General features: G+C 40.8%; 1 protein-coding gene across 1 annotated transcript in view; it reads left to right on the top strand.

The window, feature by feature from the left end:
* Positions 1–944: 944 nt before the first annotated feature.
* Positions 945–20,225, top strand: part of AQP9 (aquaporin 9) — a 41,126-nt gene continuing 21,845 nt past the window's right edge. The window contains exon 1 of the mRNA XM_059699971.1: positions 945–1,374. Coding sequence (XP_059555954.1) covers positions 1,264–1,374 — 111 coding nt within the window. The 5' untranslated portion in view covers positions 945–1,263. The remainder of the gene's footprint in view (positions 1,375–20,225) is intronic.

The raw sequence follows: 20,225 nt of genomic DNA, 5'->3' as shown, positions 1-20,225 counted from the left end.
GCTGGCCTCCTGCAAAGGTAGGCGAGGTCCTAAAACAGAGCCAGCTCCTCCGTGGGAGGGTTGGGAGGAAGTGTGGGACTGCCTTTGTATTCAGAAACAACTGCTGGATTCTATTTCTTCAGACAAACTCGTTTTGAAAAGAACAAGGCTTGAATATTTGACATGACAAGGAGCTAGTTCTAAACACTGTTGCTTGAAAAGGTGTAATTCATCAAACTGAAAACCTAGGAGCCTGATTTAGGTGAATTTACCCCCTTCCTTGTTTAATTGGGCTCACATATATTCAGATTGATCTCTTTCTAGTTCAGTAACATCTAAGCAGTCTGAGTTTTCAGGCTGCTATTGTTTATTTTCTAGGTAGTTTGCCCAAATATGTCATGGGAAGTGAAGGGGAGAAACTTGGTTTTCAAACTGGAATGTTTCTTCGGAAGAAACTCAGCAAGTTGCCTTCTCCACCTTTCTGATTCTTGGATCCCAAACTATCCCCGGTAGCTGAAGTGCAGTTTCAGACCCCATCCTGTGCTATAGACTCGCAGTGTGAAGCTTGTCATGGTCTCTCTGTATGTTAATTCTCCATCCCTAGAATGGATGCAATGGCTCTTACCAGTCTCAGGGACACATCATTAAATCCCGGAAATGATATCAGAGGAAAACAAGAATGACTCATCTCCCAGAAAGGCATAGCTATATTTTCTTCGTGTTCTCCAATGTGCATGAAAATCTCGTTCAAAAAAGATGTATTCGTACCTGATTTGACAACTCCAAGCTGCACCGCAACCACCCACTTCCGAATAGGAGGGGGGAAAAAATGAGAACCATTTCTGTGTGCTATTGTGTAACACAGAAATCTCTGGCCTGGAGCCCATCGCTGTGGTTTGGCAACACAATCAGCACATCTCTTTTTTCATCTCTTGAAGAAAAAAAAACGCAACACACACAATCCAACAGAGAGAAAGCACCTTGAGAATAAAGGTAATGATTAATCCATCAGGCACCAAAAAAAGGATAAAAAGATCCTTTTGGGATTTCAAAGGTTTTAACTCACTAATTTAAATAAATTGCAGCGAACAGGGAGTGACAATTTCACCAGGAGAGGATTAAGTCACGAGCTGTAATTGGGACAGTGTGGAGCCGAATAATCTTATCAGAGATCGCAAGGTATTTATGAGCAGTTGTCAAAACTTCCTTTTACACGTGTGAGTGAAGTAGGGAGCAGAAGAAGCCGGTACTGGTGGAAAGAGGGGTCCTTGAAGAAGCCACACAATGCAGCCTGAGAAGGAATGGAGGAGGAAAAGCTTCAAGCAGAGACTGGTGTTGAAGAGCAGTTTGGCTAAAGAAACACTCTCTGAGTTCTTGGGCACATGTATAATGATCGTGAGTATTTTCTGATTTTCAGATTTCCAAACCAATAACGCCTCCCTATCAACCTAGTTCCTGGTAGAGAGTTTTGTTTTGGTTTCTTTGTTTGTCTGTAGATTCATGTCTTCCAGGAAGCAGCAAGTTACTTCCAGGCTGTTTGACTACTTAATTGTCTCAATATTAGGTTTCCATTTACTCATTTATTCACGAGAGTTGGTGGGAGTGGAAGAGGAGGGAGCTTGAAGTACTTTTTTTATTTCAGAGATTTACTCGGACTCTAAGGTGGCCTTGTGATTAATGTCAGATATGAAAAATTTTTTTCATTGATTCATTGATTTATACCCTGTTTGTTTCACACAAACATTGGGGTGACTCAGTCACTTGAAATAAGTATTGACACCCAATAAATATGGATGGTAAGAAACAGTTCATTATTGTGTTGATAGATCACTTGACTCTTAAATTAAAAAATTGCACGAGACAGTAACAGTGTACTGTGCAGTAGCCCAGCTTTGGCTTTGCACCATTTTCCCCTCTAACTCAAGCTGAACTCTAAAGACTTTTAATTAGACAATTACAAGTACCTTCTATATATATAAAGGAAGGGCTGATTCTAAACCTCTTGAGGATTTTATCTAGAGATTTGCACAGCTATTAATAAAACATCAGAAAGTTTACTTGAGTAGCATGGGCTTTAGGTTTTTATCCTGTTGCATGTTTTCCCATATTCTCTGGACCCTGAATTTTCAGTTGGAGCCAGACCATTTGTTTTGTGTTTGTTTGTTTGTTTGTTTGTGTGTGTGTGTGTGTTTAATCATCACCTGAGGATATTTTTCCATTGATTTTAGAAAGAGTGGAGGAGAGAGGGAAAGACAGAAATAGCGATGTGAGAGAAATACATCGATAGGTTGCCTCCTGCATGCGCCCAGATCAGGACCTGGGCCTGGAGGAGCCTGCAACCCAGGTACATGCCCTTGACCAGAATCAAAGCGGGGACTATTCAGTCTGCAGGCGGACACTCTTTCACTGAGCCAAACCGGTTAGGGCATGGTGCCAGACCATTTGTGAACAGAAAATTAAATCTTTGATTATTCTCATGTGCAGCAACTACTGATTTTAATTTGCTTTTAAAAATAATCTGCTCAAGGATTCCCTTCTCCAGGTATAAATAATTTTATTTTTCTTAAGGTAATAGAGAATTGACCATAAGCTTTATACATTAAACGTTATTTGGTAAGAAAAAAAATAAAGAAAAAAGTAATTTGGTAATGTACAGCATGGTGACTACAGTTAATAATACTGTAGTGTCTATTTGAAAGTTGCTAACTAGATCTTAAAATTTATAAGAAAAAGTTATAAAACTATGGTGATGGATGTTAACGTATTGTGGTGATCATTTCACAATATATGCAAACATCAAAATATTAGGTTGTCCACCTGAAACTAATATAATGTTATATGTCAATTACACCTAAATTTTTAAAAAGTTATTTGCTCTGGGTAAATACATAGTAATTTAGGAGAATAAGCCAAAATTGAGAAATAAATGTGACCTTGGGAATTGAACTAGCATAAGATGAGAGAGCCATGTTTTATGGTCTCTGATAGCTTGTTTTTTGTGTGTGTGTTTTTAATTATTTATTTAATTCACTCAAGTGTTTTAAAGGTATTAGGGATGATTTCTTATATTGCTTCTGGGCTGTCCTTACTCACATGATTGCGTAGGGGAGATTGTGAAGGAAAAGAGACAATCAAAGCCCAGGATTCTTTTGATGTTAGTTATTGCTTCCTGGGAAACAGTGCTCAAGGAGACAGACACCCTCAGGCAGGGTCACGTTACTTGACAATTTGGTCCCGAAGAGGAGAGTGGTTGTCTCCCCTGACTTCTGCTCCACAGTAACCTTGCTTCCAGAGAAAGTGAAGCAAGTTCAGTTACAACTCTTGAGTGTTCTGCAGAATAGGAAGTAAACACCCATTTTGTAACCAAAAAAGTTAAAACTTTATTTCTTAACAAGAACCTGTTGCATAATCCCATCCAGTCTAGGTTAAGTAAGTGAAAATTGCTTTCTGCCATCCACTATTCTACTGTTAAATCAAACACAAAATCCAACCGAGTCAACATAAAGATCTAATTGGCTTTATGAAGTGATTCATGAATTGGGCAGCATCCCATCTTAGCAACTAGAAGGGGGTCAGAGGAGTTATACAGAAAGGAAGGTTTTATAGGCAGAAAGAGGTGGCACTAAGTAATTAGAGTGGATTAATTCAGGCAAGACCCATTCCTTTAGGGTAAGTCAGGGTGTTATTAGGAAGGTTTTATATAAAAAGAAAGGATTATTTTTGGGTCAGGACATCTTTGGGGAGAAAGAAGGGAAGGGTTTTTAACATGCAAATTGCCTCATTCTACGGGTTGGGGGCAATGGAGAGGGCCCACAGCATAGATCCTTACTGGTGCTAGGCCAGAAAATTCCAGAGTGGTTGATTAAAATTATGTTTCTGTCCCTAGCCAGTTTGGCTCAGTAGATAGAGTGTCGGCCTTCAGACTCAAGGGTCCCGGGTTTGATTCCAGTCAAGGGCATGTGCCTTGGTTGCAGGCACATCCCCAGTGGGGGGTGTTCAGGAGACAGCTGATCGATGTTTCTCTCTCATTGATGTTTCTAACTCTCTATCCCTCTCCCTTCCTCTCTATAAAGAATCAATAAAATATATTTAAAAAAAATATGTTTCTGGAGAGGTTGAAACTGCAATTAAATCAGGCATGGAATCTAGTTTAGGTATCATGGCTTTCAGCACAAGTGACCATTTTGGGCCTGTGGTTTTCTGTTTAAAAACTACTCCTACGGCCCTGGCCGTGTGGCTCAGTCAGTTGGAGCATTGTCCCATAAGCCAAATCTCTCTCTCTCTCTCTCTCTCTCTCTCTCTCTCTCTCTCTCTCTCTCTCTCTCTTTCTCCTTCCTCTCTCTAAAATCAATAAAAACATACCTTTGGGTGAGGATTTTTAAAAACTAAATTAAAAAAAAAACCCACTCATACAACTAGCACTGTCTCTTCCCCTAGTATTCAAGAGGGGAGCTAAAGAAATAATATCTTACTATTGTATGTTGAAAAATTAGCCTTTGTATCTTCTGCCTAAAGCCAACCTATTCTAGATGAAAGGCTTGATTTCCATCTATACTGTACACTTATTTAAAGCAAACCCTGATGAAATCTATGATAGTGATTACAAGCTCGAATTTTGTTGAGGCCTGTGGGGATGTATAGACAAGTTGCCACGCTGATGCAATTATTTCTTAATCCATAAATCTATATGGTTTTGCTCAAAGATTTCCAGAGTAGTTGTCTATGCTGTATTAAAAAATGTGCATTTTGCCTTGTTTTCTCTAGTAAAAAGCTCTGCATTCTGATAAGGTGGGGAAAGGGAGCCTTAAACAGATGGCACAGGATGTTCAGGACTCATTAGTGCTTCAGGTTTGTGAAGCTGGTTCCCCTCCTTCCCCCACCCCAAACTCTCCCACCCTGGGAATTTGGGGCCATTTCCCCCACCAAAACCAACACAAAACGAAATGCTCTTTGGGGAAGCCATGTCACTTAAACTCATTCATGTCATGGTGTAAATGACTAATAAGGCCCACTGGTAGCATTAAGAGAAGAGATGGCCCATGAGAAATTCTTTGTGAACTACAGCTAAAAACAATAATTACATCATAAGCTGAGGAACTAGCTCGAATTTGGCTTTCTAGGCACTAAGATGGGCAGGTCTTCTTGCTTTTGCTAATGTCAGGGAGGAGGTCTTATTATCACCCATAAACTGTTGGAGAAATGAAGGCTCAAAAAGATGAAATAACTGGCTAAAACCTGAAAAGCAGTAAACTGGAATTCTTTTTTATTCCAGAGCCTATACTTTCCACACCCATTACTGGAACTATTTTAGCGATGTCCTTGATAGTAAAACTCCCTCTGCTTTAACAGATTAGAGCCATAGCTTGCTTGAGGGCATGTGAGTTGTTCAAGGGCATGTGAGTTTAAACCTGTAAGCACTTGAGACCAAATTGTGCCTTATACCCTGAAGCCAATGTCTTTACTTTCTCAGAAGCTGAAAAGATTGTTCACTGCAGGTAGAGAGGTATGAAGTGAAGGTAGAGCTCAGGCCCATGCATATGGGCTCATGGCCTGGTGATTTCAAGCTGCACCTTAAAAACGCTATATGTGAAGTTCCTGATACAAGAAACACTCATTCAATTCCACTTCCTTTCCCCCCTTTTGGCTCCTTCCCCCTTCTGTTCAGAATTCTTATAGTATTTGAAAACAACTGCTTTGTCTCCTCCTGGCCAAAATCTTGCAGGCTCCTTTCTCCAGCATCTGCCACAGAACTCTGCTCATAATAAATGGGAGCCCGTAAATGTGTGTTGAATTTAAATCTTTTTTCTTTTCTTTTCTTTTTTTGCTGAACATTTTAGGATCTCCAGTTATTTCTCGTATGTTCACTCCGCGCTGTTCTGTGTATGTTCTTTTCTCTTCAAACGTTTCAGCATTCTTTGACACAGCTCATCCTCTTGAAAATGCTGAGAATAGCCCAGCAAGCAGCCAAGTGGCCTGTGGTGGGAAGGCACCCTTCTAGGGCTGAACTTCTGAGTAGGTAGCACCTATTGTGTATTGGGGAAGACCCTAAATTCTTGTCTCACTCCGTGTCAAGCTTGCGCATTAGAGGTCTACTTTTTGACATTTCTAAGAACGAAAAAATGTGAATCCTTCTTTTAAAAGCAACATCCTTGATGTGTGCCCTGAAGGGAAATACAAAAGGTAAAGGCCTGGGACACAGACTATGGATGGGCATAGGGGAGTGGGCAGTGCAGGAGAGAGGGAGGAAATGAGATGAATGGTACATGAGAAACTTCAGGTTCTCTGTGTTTCCCACGTCTGCTCCTGTCTTCCTCCATGACTTCATGCCCCAATTCCCTCCCAGCCTGAGTCACTGGGTTAATCACTTCATTCTAGGAAGGTTCTCAGATAGGCTTCCTATAGAAATTCTAGGGCTTTAAAATCATTATTACAAAGTGTGCTCAGAACTTGGAATAGGCCTATTCCATTTTAGAGAGGGTTTTTTTTTTTAATGTTTTATTGATTTTAAAGAGAGAGTAAGGGAGAGGAATAGAGAGATAGAAATGCCAATCTGTTGCCTCCTGCACACCTCCTACTGAGGATCAATCCCAAAACCTGGGCATATGTCATGGCTGGGAATCAAACCGGGGACCTCTTGGTTAATGGGTCGATGCTCAAACACTGAGCCACACCAGCAGGGCAAGAGAGCTTTTTTAAAAAAAAAATATATATATATATATATATATATATATATATATATATATATATATATATATAGATTGATTTCAGAGAGAGAGACAGACAGACAGACATTGACATCAATATGTTCCATATATTTATGTATTCATTGGTTGATTCTTGTATGTGCCCTGACTGAAGATCGAACCCGAACCTTGGGATATTGGGATGATGTTCTAACCAACTGTGCTACCTGGCCAGGCCCACGTTAGAGAGTTTTAGAAACTATATATCTTATCTAATAAAAGAGAAACATGGTAATTAGCCATACGTCCGCTCCCCTTTCCATTGGCTAATCCGCAAGATATGCAAATTAACTGCCAGCCAAGATGGCGGCCGGCAGCCAGGCAGCTTGAAGCTAACATGAGGCTTGCTTGCTTCAGTGACAGAGGAAACCAACGTTCCCTGCCTGCCTTGCCGGCCTCTGAGCTTGCAGTTTGAAACATTGTTAAAAATATAGAAGCTAAACAAAACCCCAGAAACCTGCTTTCAGCCCCCTGGGAGTTGATACAGTGTTTCGATTATAGAACCCAAACAAACCAGATACCTGCTTTCAGCAGCTAAGGCCTAAGAGCTGGAGCCAGAGCTAAAGCTGGCCCAGAATTAAAAAAAGAAAAAGAAAAAAAGGAGCAGTTGGGAGCTTCAGTCACCCACCAGCCTGAAAACAGCCCTCAGCCCCTCACCCAGACTGGCCAGGCACCCCAGTGGGGACCCCCACCCTGAAGGGTGTGTGACCAGCTGCAAACAGCCATCATCCCCTCACCCAGGCTGGCCAGGCACCCCAGTGGGGACCCCCACCCTGATCCAGGACACCCTTCAGGGCAAACCAGCTGGCCCCCACCCATGCACCAGGCCTCTATCCTATATAGTAAAAGGATAATATGCCACCTGGCACTGGGATCAGTGTGACAGAGGGCTGCGCCCAAACCCCCTGATCGCCCTGCGGCTTTGTGTGTGACAGGGGGCAGGGCCACAACCTCCCTATCTGCCCTGCTCTGTTCCTGACAGGGGAAGGCGCCCCAACCCTCTGATCAGCCCTGCTCTGTGCCTGATAGTGGGGAGCTCCCCAACCCCCTGATCGCCCTGCAGCTCTGTGTGTGACAGGGTGCGGTGCCCCAACCCCCCCCACCCCCCACGGGCCCTGCTCTGTGTGTGACGGGGTAGAGCCATAACCTCCCCATCAGCCCTTCCCTGAGTGTGACAGTGGTGGTGCCCCAACCCCCTGATCGGCCCTACTCTGTGGGTGATAGAGGGCGGCACCCCAACCCCCTGATCCACCCAGCTCTGTGCATGATGGGGGGAGATCCCCATCCCCCTGATGGGCCCTGCTCTGTGCGTGACAGTGTATGGAGCCCCAACCCCCCTGATGGGCTCTGCTCTGTGCGTGACAGGGGGTGGCGCCGCAACCTCCCCATCGACCCTGCCTTGAGTATGACAGGGGGCGGTGCCCCAACCCCCCAGTCGGCCCTCCCCTGAGCGTGACCGAGGGTAGCATCACAACCTCCTGACCCGCCCTGCTCTGAGCCTGACCAGGGGCTGCACCTAGGGATTGGGCCTGCCCTCTGCCACCCGGGATCAGGCCTAAGCCAGCAGGGTGTTATCTCCCGAGGGGTCCCAGACTGCGAGAGGGCACAGGCCGGGCTGAGGGCCCCACCCCCCCGCCCCGAGTGCACAAATTTTTGTGCACCGGGCCTCTAGTGTGTATATATATATATATATATATATATATAGAGAGAGAGAGAGAGAGAGAGAGAGAGAGAGAGAGAGAGAGAGAGAGAGAATCAAGTATATACGAAATTTAGACTGAAATAGGAAAGTTCTGCAGGGCATAATTCAGGGCAGTTTGGGTCTACTACATTATTTAGAATTCCCAGGTACTGGAGGACAGCTGGGATAGGGGTGGGATGGATGGAATTGACCCTTCATATTGATGGGGAAGCCAAGGCACAGGCTGGCACAATCATGTATCCTGTATCTTTCCTGAGAGGGAGAGAGGGATAAGAGAAGGAGGGGGGAGGGGAAGAGGGAGAGAGAGAGAGATCAGCTCCATTCTTCTAGATGGGGTAACAGATATAATTAAGAGGTTCACCCAAGATCACCCTGCCCATGAAAGCGAAAACTGGGCTTGATATCTTGGCCTCAGTCATTCCTAATATACTGTAATTTGATGAGATATAACTCTTTTCATGTGAAATCCCCACAAGAGCATCACTAGTTTTACAACCTAAAGTACATTAGTTAGTAGAGGTGTCAAAAGATGATTATATAGAACAGGCATCATCATGGCAGGGAAATTTTATAAAAAATCTATTTGCATAGAGGTTTCAGGTCTCTTTATCACCAGGTGGTTCTGCCATATCTCTTCATGGCTCCAATGAACACACTGACCATGTGTTTTCCCCATTAGGACTCCTATATTCTGTGAGCCAGCAAAGGACCTATATTCTGTGAGCCAGGAAAGTGAGTCTCAAGAGACCCTGTAACTCCTCTCTTGCTTTCTGCCTCCACAGTCTCCTGCCCTCTATCTGTCTCCTCTCTACTTGGTTCTACTTAATGCTTTGCAAAGGTACGCCCCCCACTTCAAGCCTGAGGGGGTTCAGGACAGAGGGCCCCCAGAACGGGAGCCATCAGTTTGCCAACAGATAATAGGAAGAAGTCTCTGCTGTCAGCAGCACCCTGGCTGATTCTGGCCATGCTTGGCTAGTCTGCCAGAGGCGTGGAAGGATCCACCATCCCTGGGCTCTCACACACTGGCTTTGGGATGAAGTGGTCTCTGTTGTCCAGTCCCTGTGTCCCTCAGATGAGGGAACAGAGACCCACATGCTCAGTTCCTGTCAAGTGCCCTTTCTATCACAGGAGGACATCAGAGAGTCCCACCTGTCAATCCCACCTGTTTCTAACTATTTTCTTATGACTTACGTCCTGCACTTAGCCTTTCATGAATATGCACTTGTGTACTTGGGTGTCCTGCCACAGCAGGAAAGTCCATACTTCTAAAATCTGAATGCCTGAACAAGCTAAACACGGAGGGTTCTTGCCCTATACCTTCACTGGGGTATAAAGGGGCCTTGAAGCAGGAAGCTGAAGAGGCAGGTTCTCTCCCTTCGAATAGTGATGACGACAAAAGACAGTGAAGGGGTTAACATTTACTGATCGTACTTTATACCAAGACACTCATTCCTTGGAAAATCTCATGACATAAGGGGATTGTTCTTATTGTATAGCTGAAGAAATCAAGGCTCAGTAGACTAAGCAACTTGACCACAGGCAAGTGAGTGGTGGAGCTGGGATTAGAGTCAAATCTCTGGTCTCTTCACTGTGCTGAAGTTACTTATCATTCTCCTGTATGCCTTTGAACTTCTACCACTGTTGCCTGTAGGAATATATATTATTCTTATATATGTTTTAAAAATTTACACACATGGCTTCATAGTTTATATACCTTTTACAATTTGAGATTTTCCCCCAAAGACACTTTTTGAGATTTAGCTACTTGGGGACACGTAGATGTAAGGCGATTCATTTTAGCCATTGTGCAATATGGCGGGTTTATATATCTAGTCCCCACTTGAACTGTTAGGTTGATTGTAATTTGTCACAATTACCAATACTGCTGCAATGAACATCTTTGTGTATGCCTCCTTATAATCGAGTTCCAGAGTTTCTCTTGAGTATATACTTAGAAATGAGTTTGGTGGTCCCAGAACTGGCATATTCAACTGGGTGGGTATTGTAAAATTGCTCTCCAAAGTGGCTTTAAAGTTATACTACCAGCAGCAACATGTGAGTTTCCGTTTTCCACACACTCCCTGACCATGGTATCCAACTTTTATATTTCTGTCCTTTGGACATATAGAAAAAAGAGTTCCTAGTGCAGTTGACTATATTTTCATGTTTACTAAAACTTTAGATTTTCTCTTTTGTAAGTTGTCTGTTTATGTCTTCTGAACATTTTTAAATTGATTTCTTATTGGTTATAGGATATTGGTATTTGTTTTAAATTCAGATATTAAAGCTATTTTGTATTTTCTTTTTATAGTTCAATATTTTTTTTTTGTATTTACGTCTTTAAATCATTAGAATTTTGTATGATGTAGAGTAGTCATTTCTTTATCTGGAAGGAAAGCCAATTGCTCCAGTACCAGTCCTAAGTCTGCTGATTGTATTGGCCTCTCTATAACATACCAGTTCACTTATAAATGTGGCTGCATGTCTACTCTTTATTTAATTCTATTGATCTCTGTCCAAACCTGCACTGATGCCATATATTTTTGTTATAATCACTTTCTAATTTTTTATCTTGTGTTTTTCTTATTATTTTTTCAATATTGTCTAGACTATTCTTCCACATGAATTTTAGAATTAGTTTATCAAGTTTCATAAATACTCTGTAGAGATTTTGGCTGGAATTGCATTAATTTTATATATTATTCTGAATAGAACTGATATATTTTTTTAAATATTGAATCTTCTCATTCATGAACATGAAATAAGCTCTTCATTCATAGGTCTGCTTTTTATATTTCTTTCTAAATTTTTATAATTTATTTGGTGTTAGTCATATTTTGCTTGCTATACTTCTAGGTATCTAATGGTTATTGCTACTGTGAATTGTACATTTTACAATTATATTTTCCAACTGGTTATTAAAGGGTTTAGGAACAATATTGATTTTTACATGTTGATCTTATATTTAGCAAACTTGGTAACTCTGATTAATTCAAGTAAGTTTATAGATTATCTTGGATATTCTATATAGGTCAGAGCTGTCAAATATGATAGCCAGTAGTAATTGTGGTTACTTAAATTAAACAAATAAAAATGAGTTTAAAAATGAGTTCCTCAGTCTTACCAGTCCCATTTCAAGTGATGAAGAGCCATATATGACTATTGACTATAATATTGGGCAGCAGGTGTAGAACTTTTCCCTTATTGCAAATGATCTGTTGGACTGTGTTGATACAGATAATATTTTTTATCTAAGAAAATGAGACCTTCAATTTTCTTTCCAGTCCTTAAATATTTAAATTTCTCTGTCTTTTTATTGCAGTTTAAACCTCTTGCAATTTATAAGAAGCTGCAGTTGTGGCATTATTATTTTATTTCCAACTTTAAAGAATGTGCTTCTCATGTTTTGCCATTAAGTGTGATGGTTCCTTTAGATTTTTGCTAGACATTCTTGATTTGAGTAGGGAAATTTGTTTATTCTTTATTTACTAAAGTGTTCATTAGAAATGATCACTGATTTTTCAAAATACCTTTTCTACATCTATTGAGATAAGCATATGGGTTTCTTATCTGTTGTTGAGGAAAATTACATTGATAAATATGTTCAGCATAAAATTGTCCCTACATTCCTGAGCTTTATTCCTACCTAATCATGCAACATTCAGTTTGCAATGTTTTATTAAGGATTTGGACTATAAATTTTTTTATGATCTTATTCTTTTCTAGTTTTATTACCAAGGTTATATTATCCTCATGAAATAAACTGGAGTTCTTTCCCTCTCTTTATATTTTCTGGAACATGTTGTATACAATGAGGATTATCTGTTCCTTGAAGATTATTTTACATGTGCATTGTAAACAACAACAGCAAGACAGGTGTTTCTGAGAGATTTCTCTAGCAGTTACGCCTAATTTAGATTTTCTATTCTTAATTCCATTTTGGCAATTTATATTCTTTCCAGGAAACTACTTTGTTTTTGTTTTCAAAGATAGCTTTTCAAAATTCTTAGTACTTTCAGGATTAATACAATGAAAGTAATAATTTTGAAATGATTTTTTATAGTATTTACTTATGGCTTTTATAATCTCTACTTATGGTGAAGTCCTCTTTTTAATTTTTAACCTGGTTTCTTTGTCTTCCACACAGTAGTTTGTTTTCTTAATCCTTTCCTTGAATTAATCAGCTTTCTTTATTTCTCTCTTTTCCCCTACTTGTCTTTTTATAAGTATTTATCCTTACATTTTTAGAAAAGATATATTCTTGAGCTAACAAAATGTGAAGTGAATTAACACCTTTTGAACAATATTAAAAATTTTAAAATCTTAATTGTAATCAACTATTCCATATTATATGTCATTATCTTCTAATATTTAAATTCTATTCTCGCTATTATTCTTATTGGTGTTTTAATAGTGAGTACTTATAAATTTACTACCATATACTGTTGGGGTCCAACCCCAGCAGGTCCAGGGGTCCCCAAAGGTGTGGACAGAGTCGGTGAAGAAGGAATGACATGGAGGCAGCGTTCAGTTGATCAGCATGGTTGGGTTCTCTCGCCTGGTTCTATCCAGGATCTCCAGCCAGGTTCTGTGTTTTATTGTCTTGTTACATCTGTATTTATACCAGTTGATTTTAATCCTGTCAATTTCTATTCCAAAGGTTAGGGCTTTCTTATCTCCATTCCAGGGAGTAAAGATTATGTAGTTTAAGGGTGATTGTTCGTAGTTAAAATGATTAACTACCCGCCTGGCATTTAGTTAAGGGGTTTTATTCCCTCCCTAACTTCAGGGAAAATTCCCTACCTGGGGAAACAACCTTTCTCGGAGAGGTGACCTTGGTGAAAACACATAGTGCCAAGAAGGTGAGCAAACATATTAAGAACAGTATGCCATATACGCCAGGTCCCTTGAAATATATGCTGTGCAGATATTTCTTCCCTGCAGTGACTGTGTCAAGCAGCAAGGATGGACCGGCTTCCGACAATATACCAGTTCATTTTCTAATCATTACTGCATGCATCCATTATTTTGCTTTTTTTTTTTAAAGGTAATTTTTTTTTAAATATATTTTTATTGACTTTTTACAGAGAGGAAGGGAGAGAGATAGAGAGTCAGAAACATCGATGAGAGAGAAACATCGATCAGCCGCCTCCTGCACATCCCCCGCAAGCCAGGTACAGGCCCCTGACCGGAATCGAACCTGGGACCCTTCAGTCCGAAGGCCGACGCTCTATCTACTGAGCCAAACCGGTTTCGGCCATTATTTTGCTTTTAAAGAGATAAAAACAAATCTCCTTCTTTGTGCAGTAGAAACTTTCTTTAGGGAATTTTTCAGAAAGGATGTGTGAGGAATAAACTTTCTTTGTTTGCCTGAATATCTTTATTTCACTTGGTAAATTTTAGGTTGATGATTGATTGATTTTCCTTGGCATTTCAGAAGTGTCATCCTAATGTGTCTATTACTGCTGGTGACAAGTCTGTTATTGCTGGTTTAATTTTGTCCTTGGTAGTCTGCATTTCTCTGGTTACAGTTGAGTTTCTCTGTTTTTTATTTTGAAATTTCACTATCATATGACTAGGGGTTCATCTTCAATTTAAGGATTTGCAATTTTCACCAGTTCTGGAAAATTCTCAGCTTTATCACATTGCCTCTCCCCCAGTGTCTTTATTTTCTTTGTTTAGAACTACTACTATGCGTGTATATATGCTTGACCCTCTCACTTTTTTTACCTCATTCATTCTTTCATATTTCTATTTCTTAATCTCTCCATAATGAATTTTGTGTAGTTGTCTTGAATCAATCTTCCAATTCACTAATTCCCTACTCAGTTGTATTTAACATCTGTTTAACACACTCATTAGCTGTAGTTTCATTAATGTTTTCATTTCTAGAAGTGCTGTTTGTTATTGTTTTTTAATTTTCTTTTTTTCTTACATGTTTATGTCTTTTATCTCTTTAACTCACTAGGCTTAATATATTTATGGTATTTTATGATTATTCTATCACCTCCTTGTTTATTTTATCCACTGATGCTCATTCACAAAGGATCATTTCTTTAGTGTTTTGTAAATTTTTACTGTAAATACTTCAGGAAGGTTCCTTTTCTCTGTGGGAATTCCATATGGCCAGCACACATTTGCATTTGCTTCTGCTAAGTTGCCCAGGGATATCACCCACCAGGAAAAAATATATATCATAATATTAAAACAGAAAAAAAGGAAACTGATGAATGTGGGTGCCTCCTTGAAGAACACTTTCCTCCAAGAACGGCTCTCTGGTCCCTTCCTCCCACATGAGCCGGATGACCATGAATGACTAGCAATCCCATGCTATCTCTAAATAGGCTGGTTCTCAAGTCCTTAGACGCTGAGTCAGTATCAGCTGAAGGGAGATTTCCCTTCAGCTTTCCCTTATTAGCAATGACATCATGGGCCAGACTAACATGGAAACTTTCTGAATTCCAAAGGAACTGGGGAGAAAAGCTGATCCTGGGTTGCTGACCTCTAAGAGCTGCAGACGCCCAAAGCCAAACTTGATTCTGCCAATCAGAACTCTGCTTTTTCATCGTGACCCAGAAATGACTCTGACTTTGAAAGGGGAAATACTTTTGTTTTCTACTTCCCAGAAGTGGGTTTGGTTGGTTTATCTTTAGTGACAAAGTACATTGCAACATGTTTTCATTACTTGACAAGAAAGGAGAACATAAGAATGAGAGCAGAAGTTGGCTTGCTTTTACTCATCAGCCTTGTGATGAAGATATGGCAAAGTGAAGGACAGGTGAGGAAGACAAGCCTCATAAAAGGGAGATAATCAATATAACTGATCTAAATGCTCAGACAGCCCAGCAGTGAAGGTTACTCCCATCATCCTGTGGGCACCATATTCATGTCTGATCTATCATTGCTACCTAAAAGCAAAGTAAATGTTTAAGCAAAAAGATGCTGGCAAAATTTGCCCAGCCCCCAACACCTTTTCCATCTTGATAGATTGGCTGGTCATGCTAAGACACAGACCTGGGATGGCCAGTCAATACCAAAAGGAAGTGAGGGCTTATAGTCCCTCTCAGACTAGAATCAGCCCACATATTCTAGTCTCTGAAAGTTTAGACGTCCTGAGGAGAAAATCTTCCCCAAATCCTATGCCTCTATCTACAGTGAGTGGTTAAAGAAGTTGGAGTATGCCCTAACCAGTTTGGCTCAGTGGATAGAGCATCGGCCTACAGACTCAAGGGTCCCAGGTTTGATTCCGGTCAAGGGCATGCACCTTGGTTGCGGGCACATCCCCAGTGGGGAGTGTGCAGGAGGCAGCTGATCAATGTTTCTCTCTCATTGATATTTCTAACTCTATCCCTCTCCCTTCCTCTCTGTAAAAAAAACGAAACAAAAAAAACCACATTATATATATATAAAGAAGTTGGAGTATGACTGAAGAAACCCAAAACACTAATTCAAAAGAATATTTGTCTGAACCCCTATGCTCATCGAAGGGTTATTATAGATGAGATTTGTAAAATATATGCTAACATAAGAAACATTCAAACCTACAGAGAATTTTTGTGAGTTTGAGTCGAACTGATGACAATTGCCAGGAAGCATAATCCTAAAGGGTAAGAGAATGCTCTGGAAAATGGCAGTTTTTCACCTCATTTTATACATCACAATCTAAAGAGGGAGGCGTGAGTGGGTTACATGAAATCCATTGATGGTAGATTAGGGAGGCGGGAGAACAAAGGGGTGGAGAGCTCTGGGATTGGATAAAAAGTAAAGTGATAGACATATACTTTTACATAGGTGGGCACAGGATAGTTATTAACACAACAATAATACTAACAATGAGAGCATTTGTGGTCTGTGCCCAGAAGGGTCTGGAAAAAGCAAAGTTACCTTGACATCCCAAAGATATGTTATCATAGATGCAATAGATAGGCTCAACTAAGGTAAAGATTTACTTTTATCAGGGAAGATTCTAGCCTAGGCCACAACTACTTGCCATAAACTGCTTTTAGTCAAAATGTTTTAATTTCAGACCATCCTATGTGGTTACTTCAGGTCTCTGAGTTTGTAAGGCTTCCGCACAGACCTCCCCTGAGCTTGCCAGGTTTAGTATGTGGAATATTCAAAGAATGGAATCTTACCACTTGTGACAGCATGGATGAACCTGGGTAGTATTATGCTAAGTGAAATAGGTCAGTCAGAGAAAGACAAATACCATGTTGTTTCACTCACGTGGAATTTAAAGAAAAAATAAATGAACAAACAAAATAGAAACAGACTCATTGACGCCGTGAACATACAGATGGTTGGCTGAGGGGAGGGGACTTGGGGGAATGGGTGATAAAGGTGAAGGGATTAAGAAGCACATATTGGTAGTCACAAAATAGTCATGGTAATATAAAGTACAGCATAAGGAATACAGTCAATAATGTCATAATAACTATGTATGGTATCAGATCAGTACTGGAAATATTGAAGGGAACAGTTTGTAAAGTATATGATTGTCTAACCACTATGTTGTACACCTGAAACTAATACAAAATAATATTGAATGTAAACTGTAATTGAAAAAATTTAAATAAAAAAAAGAGTTCATTGCAAAGGGATGCATCCATGAAATGAACTCTTATATAGCTATTGAAGATAGAGAAGCCAGTCTTCATATGCTGATACGGAATGACTCTCTAAGCCAATGGTTCTCAACCTTCCTAATGCCACGACCCTATAATACAGTTCCTCATGTTGTGGTGACCCCCAACCATTATTTTCATTGCTACTTCATAACTGTAATTTTGCTACTGTTATGAATTGTAATGTAAATATCTGATATGCTATATGTGTTTTCCGATGGTCGCGACCCACAGGTTGAGAACCGCTGCTTAAGTTATCAGATGGAAAGAGCAGGCAGAGAATGGTATTTATCAAATACTCCTGTTTGTATACACACACATATTTTTTGACAGAGTATACCATAAAGTATTGATACTAGTTACCTGTGGAGAATAAAATATTAAATCTGGGGGTGGAAAAGAGACAAATTTCTTATATTTTATTGTATACCCTTTGTAACCGAAAAATTTTTACATGTTCATGTACATTTTCTTCACTCCCCTTGTTGCAGATAAACTGCCAGGTGGTGTGGGAGAATTAATCAGCTGTGCACTCAGAGAAGATTCAGAAAAGTTGCCTTTGTTGCAGATTTCACTAGTGCCATGACTCAGGGGAGTCAGTCTCCAAATCCTGAGTGATGAATATGGACGGAGCTTTCCCTTTATACCCTTTAGTTCCTTTGTCCCCCAAATATGGACCAGGCTTCCAGACCCTTCGCAGGCTTTGTAGCTCCCCATGAGTTGGGATGGGGGATGTGAGACCACACTCAGAGGCCTGCCAGCACTGGTGCCAGCCCCTCTGGGGATGGTATATGGTTCATGGTTCATGGCCTCTGTAAAATGGGAGTATTTTGGGAAACAGGTTCTGCAAGGCAGGACAGGCATCACAGATAAGAATGGAGCTTGTTAAGAATGGAGTTTATTGGCAAGCAAGAGTGTGTGGCAGAAGGCAGATTATTGGCACAGATTCAGATAGCTAGCCCCCCAAATGTCTTATTTTCCCCTTCACGCTGTTGCCCATAAAAGAGTTCACTCAGCAGGGTTTGTCCCTTCCAAGTGTTTTAGGGAATCTCTTGAAATAGGTTCTGAAGAACTCTAGTTCCATGAAATGCAGATAAGAATTAAGTGAAAGAAATTGTGCTGTCTTTCCCAAATAGAAACACTGGCTTAAACTAAGCTAAGCAATTTTTCTCAACTGTGGAAATTGCCATATTCACTGGAAATCTCTAACAGGGGAATACAATATGTAGCTGTCCCCAGATTGACTTTGCCACAGTTCCCTTTTTTTTGAGGAGCATCTCATGGAACTATTGATCAGTGAAATATGTTTTAGGAATTGAAGGGCCTAGGATAAATCTAAATCAAGTCAGCTCCCAGAATTCCTCCATCTTCAGGACTCTTCCAGATTGAGAGTGAACCATGGTATACTTGACATCATTGGGCCACTGCATAAACAGAGAATTGACCTCAGTAACCTTCATCCACACACAGCACACTCAGATCCATAGTCATTCCAGTATGAACATGCACACCTTGATAAAGAAGTGCTTTATTGGATTCTTATTCTGGCCCTGGGATTGTGATCAAGCTCTTGTCAAAGCTAACATTATTTGGGATGAGTTGAGGGATGTGAATGCCTGGTGTAGGCCAGAAAAGAAGAGCATTGTTTTTTTCAGCCTAGTAGAAATAATGGAGTTTAGTCACCTTTCGTTTCTGAGGCCCAAGTCTGTTCTTGGTACTTTTTTCTACTGAAAGCACTGAGGTTGGCCATTTGCCTATTCACCTGCTTCTCAAATCTCAAATTTGAGATTCTTCTCTTTTTATGAGCCTGCCCTAATGTCATCTCTTTCAAGTACAGCTGGTTCTTAAGGGTTGATTGATATACTGATATTTTCTCATGCTGCATGCCACCAAATCCTTTATTTGTAACCAGAATGTCCAGGTTTCAGTCCTGGTCCTTTGTGACTATTTTTGTTATGATTGAGAAAGTTTTGTTTTTTAATTAGAAAACTAACTGACTGGAAAGCCATGCACACCTATGCATTCTGTCCTAATAAAGGGAACAAGGAGACCTGCCGAGACAGCAGTAGTTTCACATGGGAGAAACACAGGGATGAGAACCACAGGGCTGTCTGCAGACTTGGATTCTGTCACTTATTTAGCTACTAGAGGCCTGGTGCATGAAATTCATGCATGGGGGTGGGGTGTGTCCCTCAGCCCAGCCTGCACCCTCTCCAATCCAGGACCCCTCAGGGAATGTCCAACTGCCGGTTTAGGCCTGATCCTTGCGGCAGTTAGACATCCCTCTCGCAATCCGGGACCGCTGGCTCCTAACCGCTCACCTGCATGCCTGCCTGATCACCCCTAACCACTCTGCCTGCCTGACTGATGCCCCTAACTGCTCCCCTGCCTGCCTGATTGCCCCTAACCACCTCTGCCTGCCTGCCTGATCTCCCTAACTGCTCTCCCCTGCCAGCCTGATCCCCCTAACTGCTCTTCCCTGCCAGCCTGACCTCCCTAACTGCTCTGCCCTGATGGCCTGATCATCCCTAACTGCCTCTGTCTCAGCCCCGCCACCATGGATGTCTGGAAGGTTGTCCAGAAGATGTCTGGTCTAATTAACATATTACCCTTTTATTAGTATAGATATGAATTCTGTCAAATCATCCTGTCTTCCACTTTTTAAAATGGGGATTAAGTATTGGAAAGAATGATGGAAGTAACATGTGAGAGTGCCTGGCTCAAACCATACATCCTGTAAATGAGTGCCCATTCGCCCATCCAGAGGTCAAAATTGTGCGCATGCTACCTGTGTGAACATGAGAAATTCTCTTGACCTCTTAACCTTTCTAAGCTTTGTTTCCTTATTTGTATAATGGAGACAGTAAGAGAACCTGATTCATAGAAGTTGTTGTATGGGAAGTGCTTAGCTTATAAAAAGCACTCAATAAATATTAGTTGTTACTATTATCATTACATGTTCCAATGGACATAGTCACATAAACTAAACAGGTGTATATAATCAGGTGAGGCAGAATGTGGGACTTGCGGCAATGCATGCCTACAGCACAGGTGGGAAAGCCAAGGTTTGCAGAGAATGCTGTGCTGGCAGATTGGCATTTGTTCTCCTTTCTCTCCAGTTACAAAAAAACAAAATGTTTGTAGAAGGAGAGAAATCTCTCCCTAAGTGACTCCCTT

Source organism: Myotis daubentonii, chromosome 1 (genome assembly GCF_963259705.1).
Source record: "Myotis daubentonii chromosome 1, mMyoDau2.1, whole genome shotgun sequence".
In the NCBI taxonomy this organism is placed as follows: Eukaryota; Metazoa; Chordata; class Mammalia; order Chiroptera; family Vespertilionidae; genus Myotis; species Myotis daubentonii.
The sequence above is the reverse complement of the archived record's forward strand: the minus strand, read 5'-3'. Positions and strand labels throughout refer to the sequence as shown.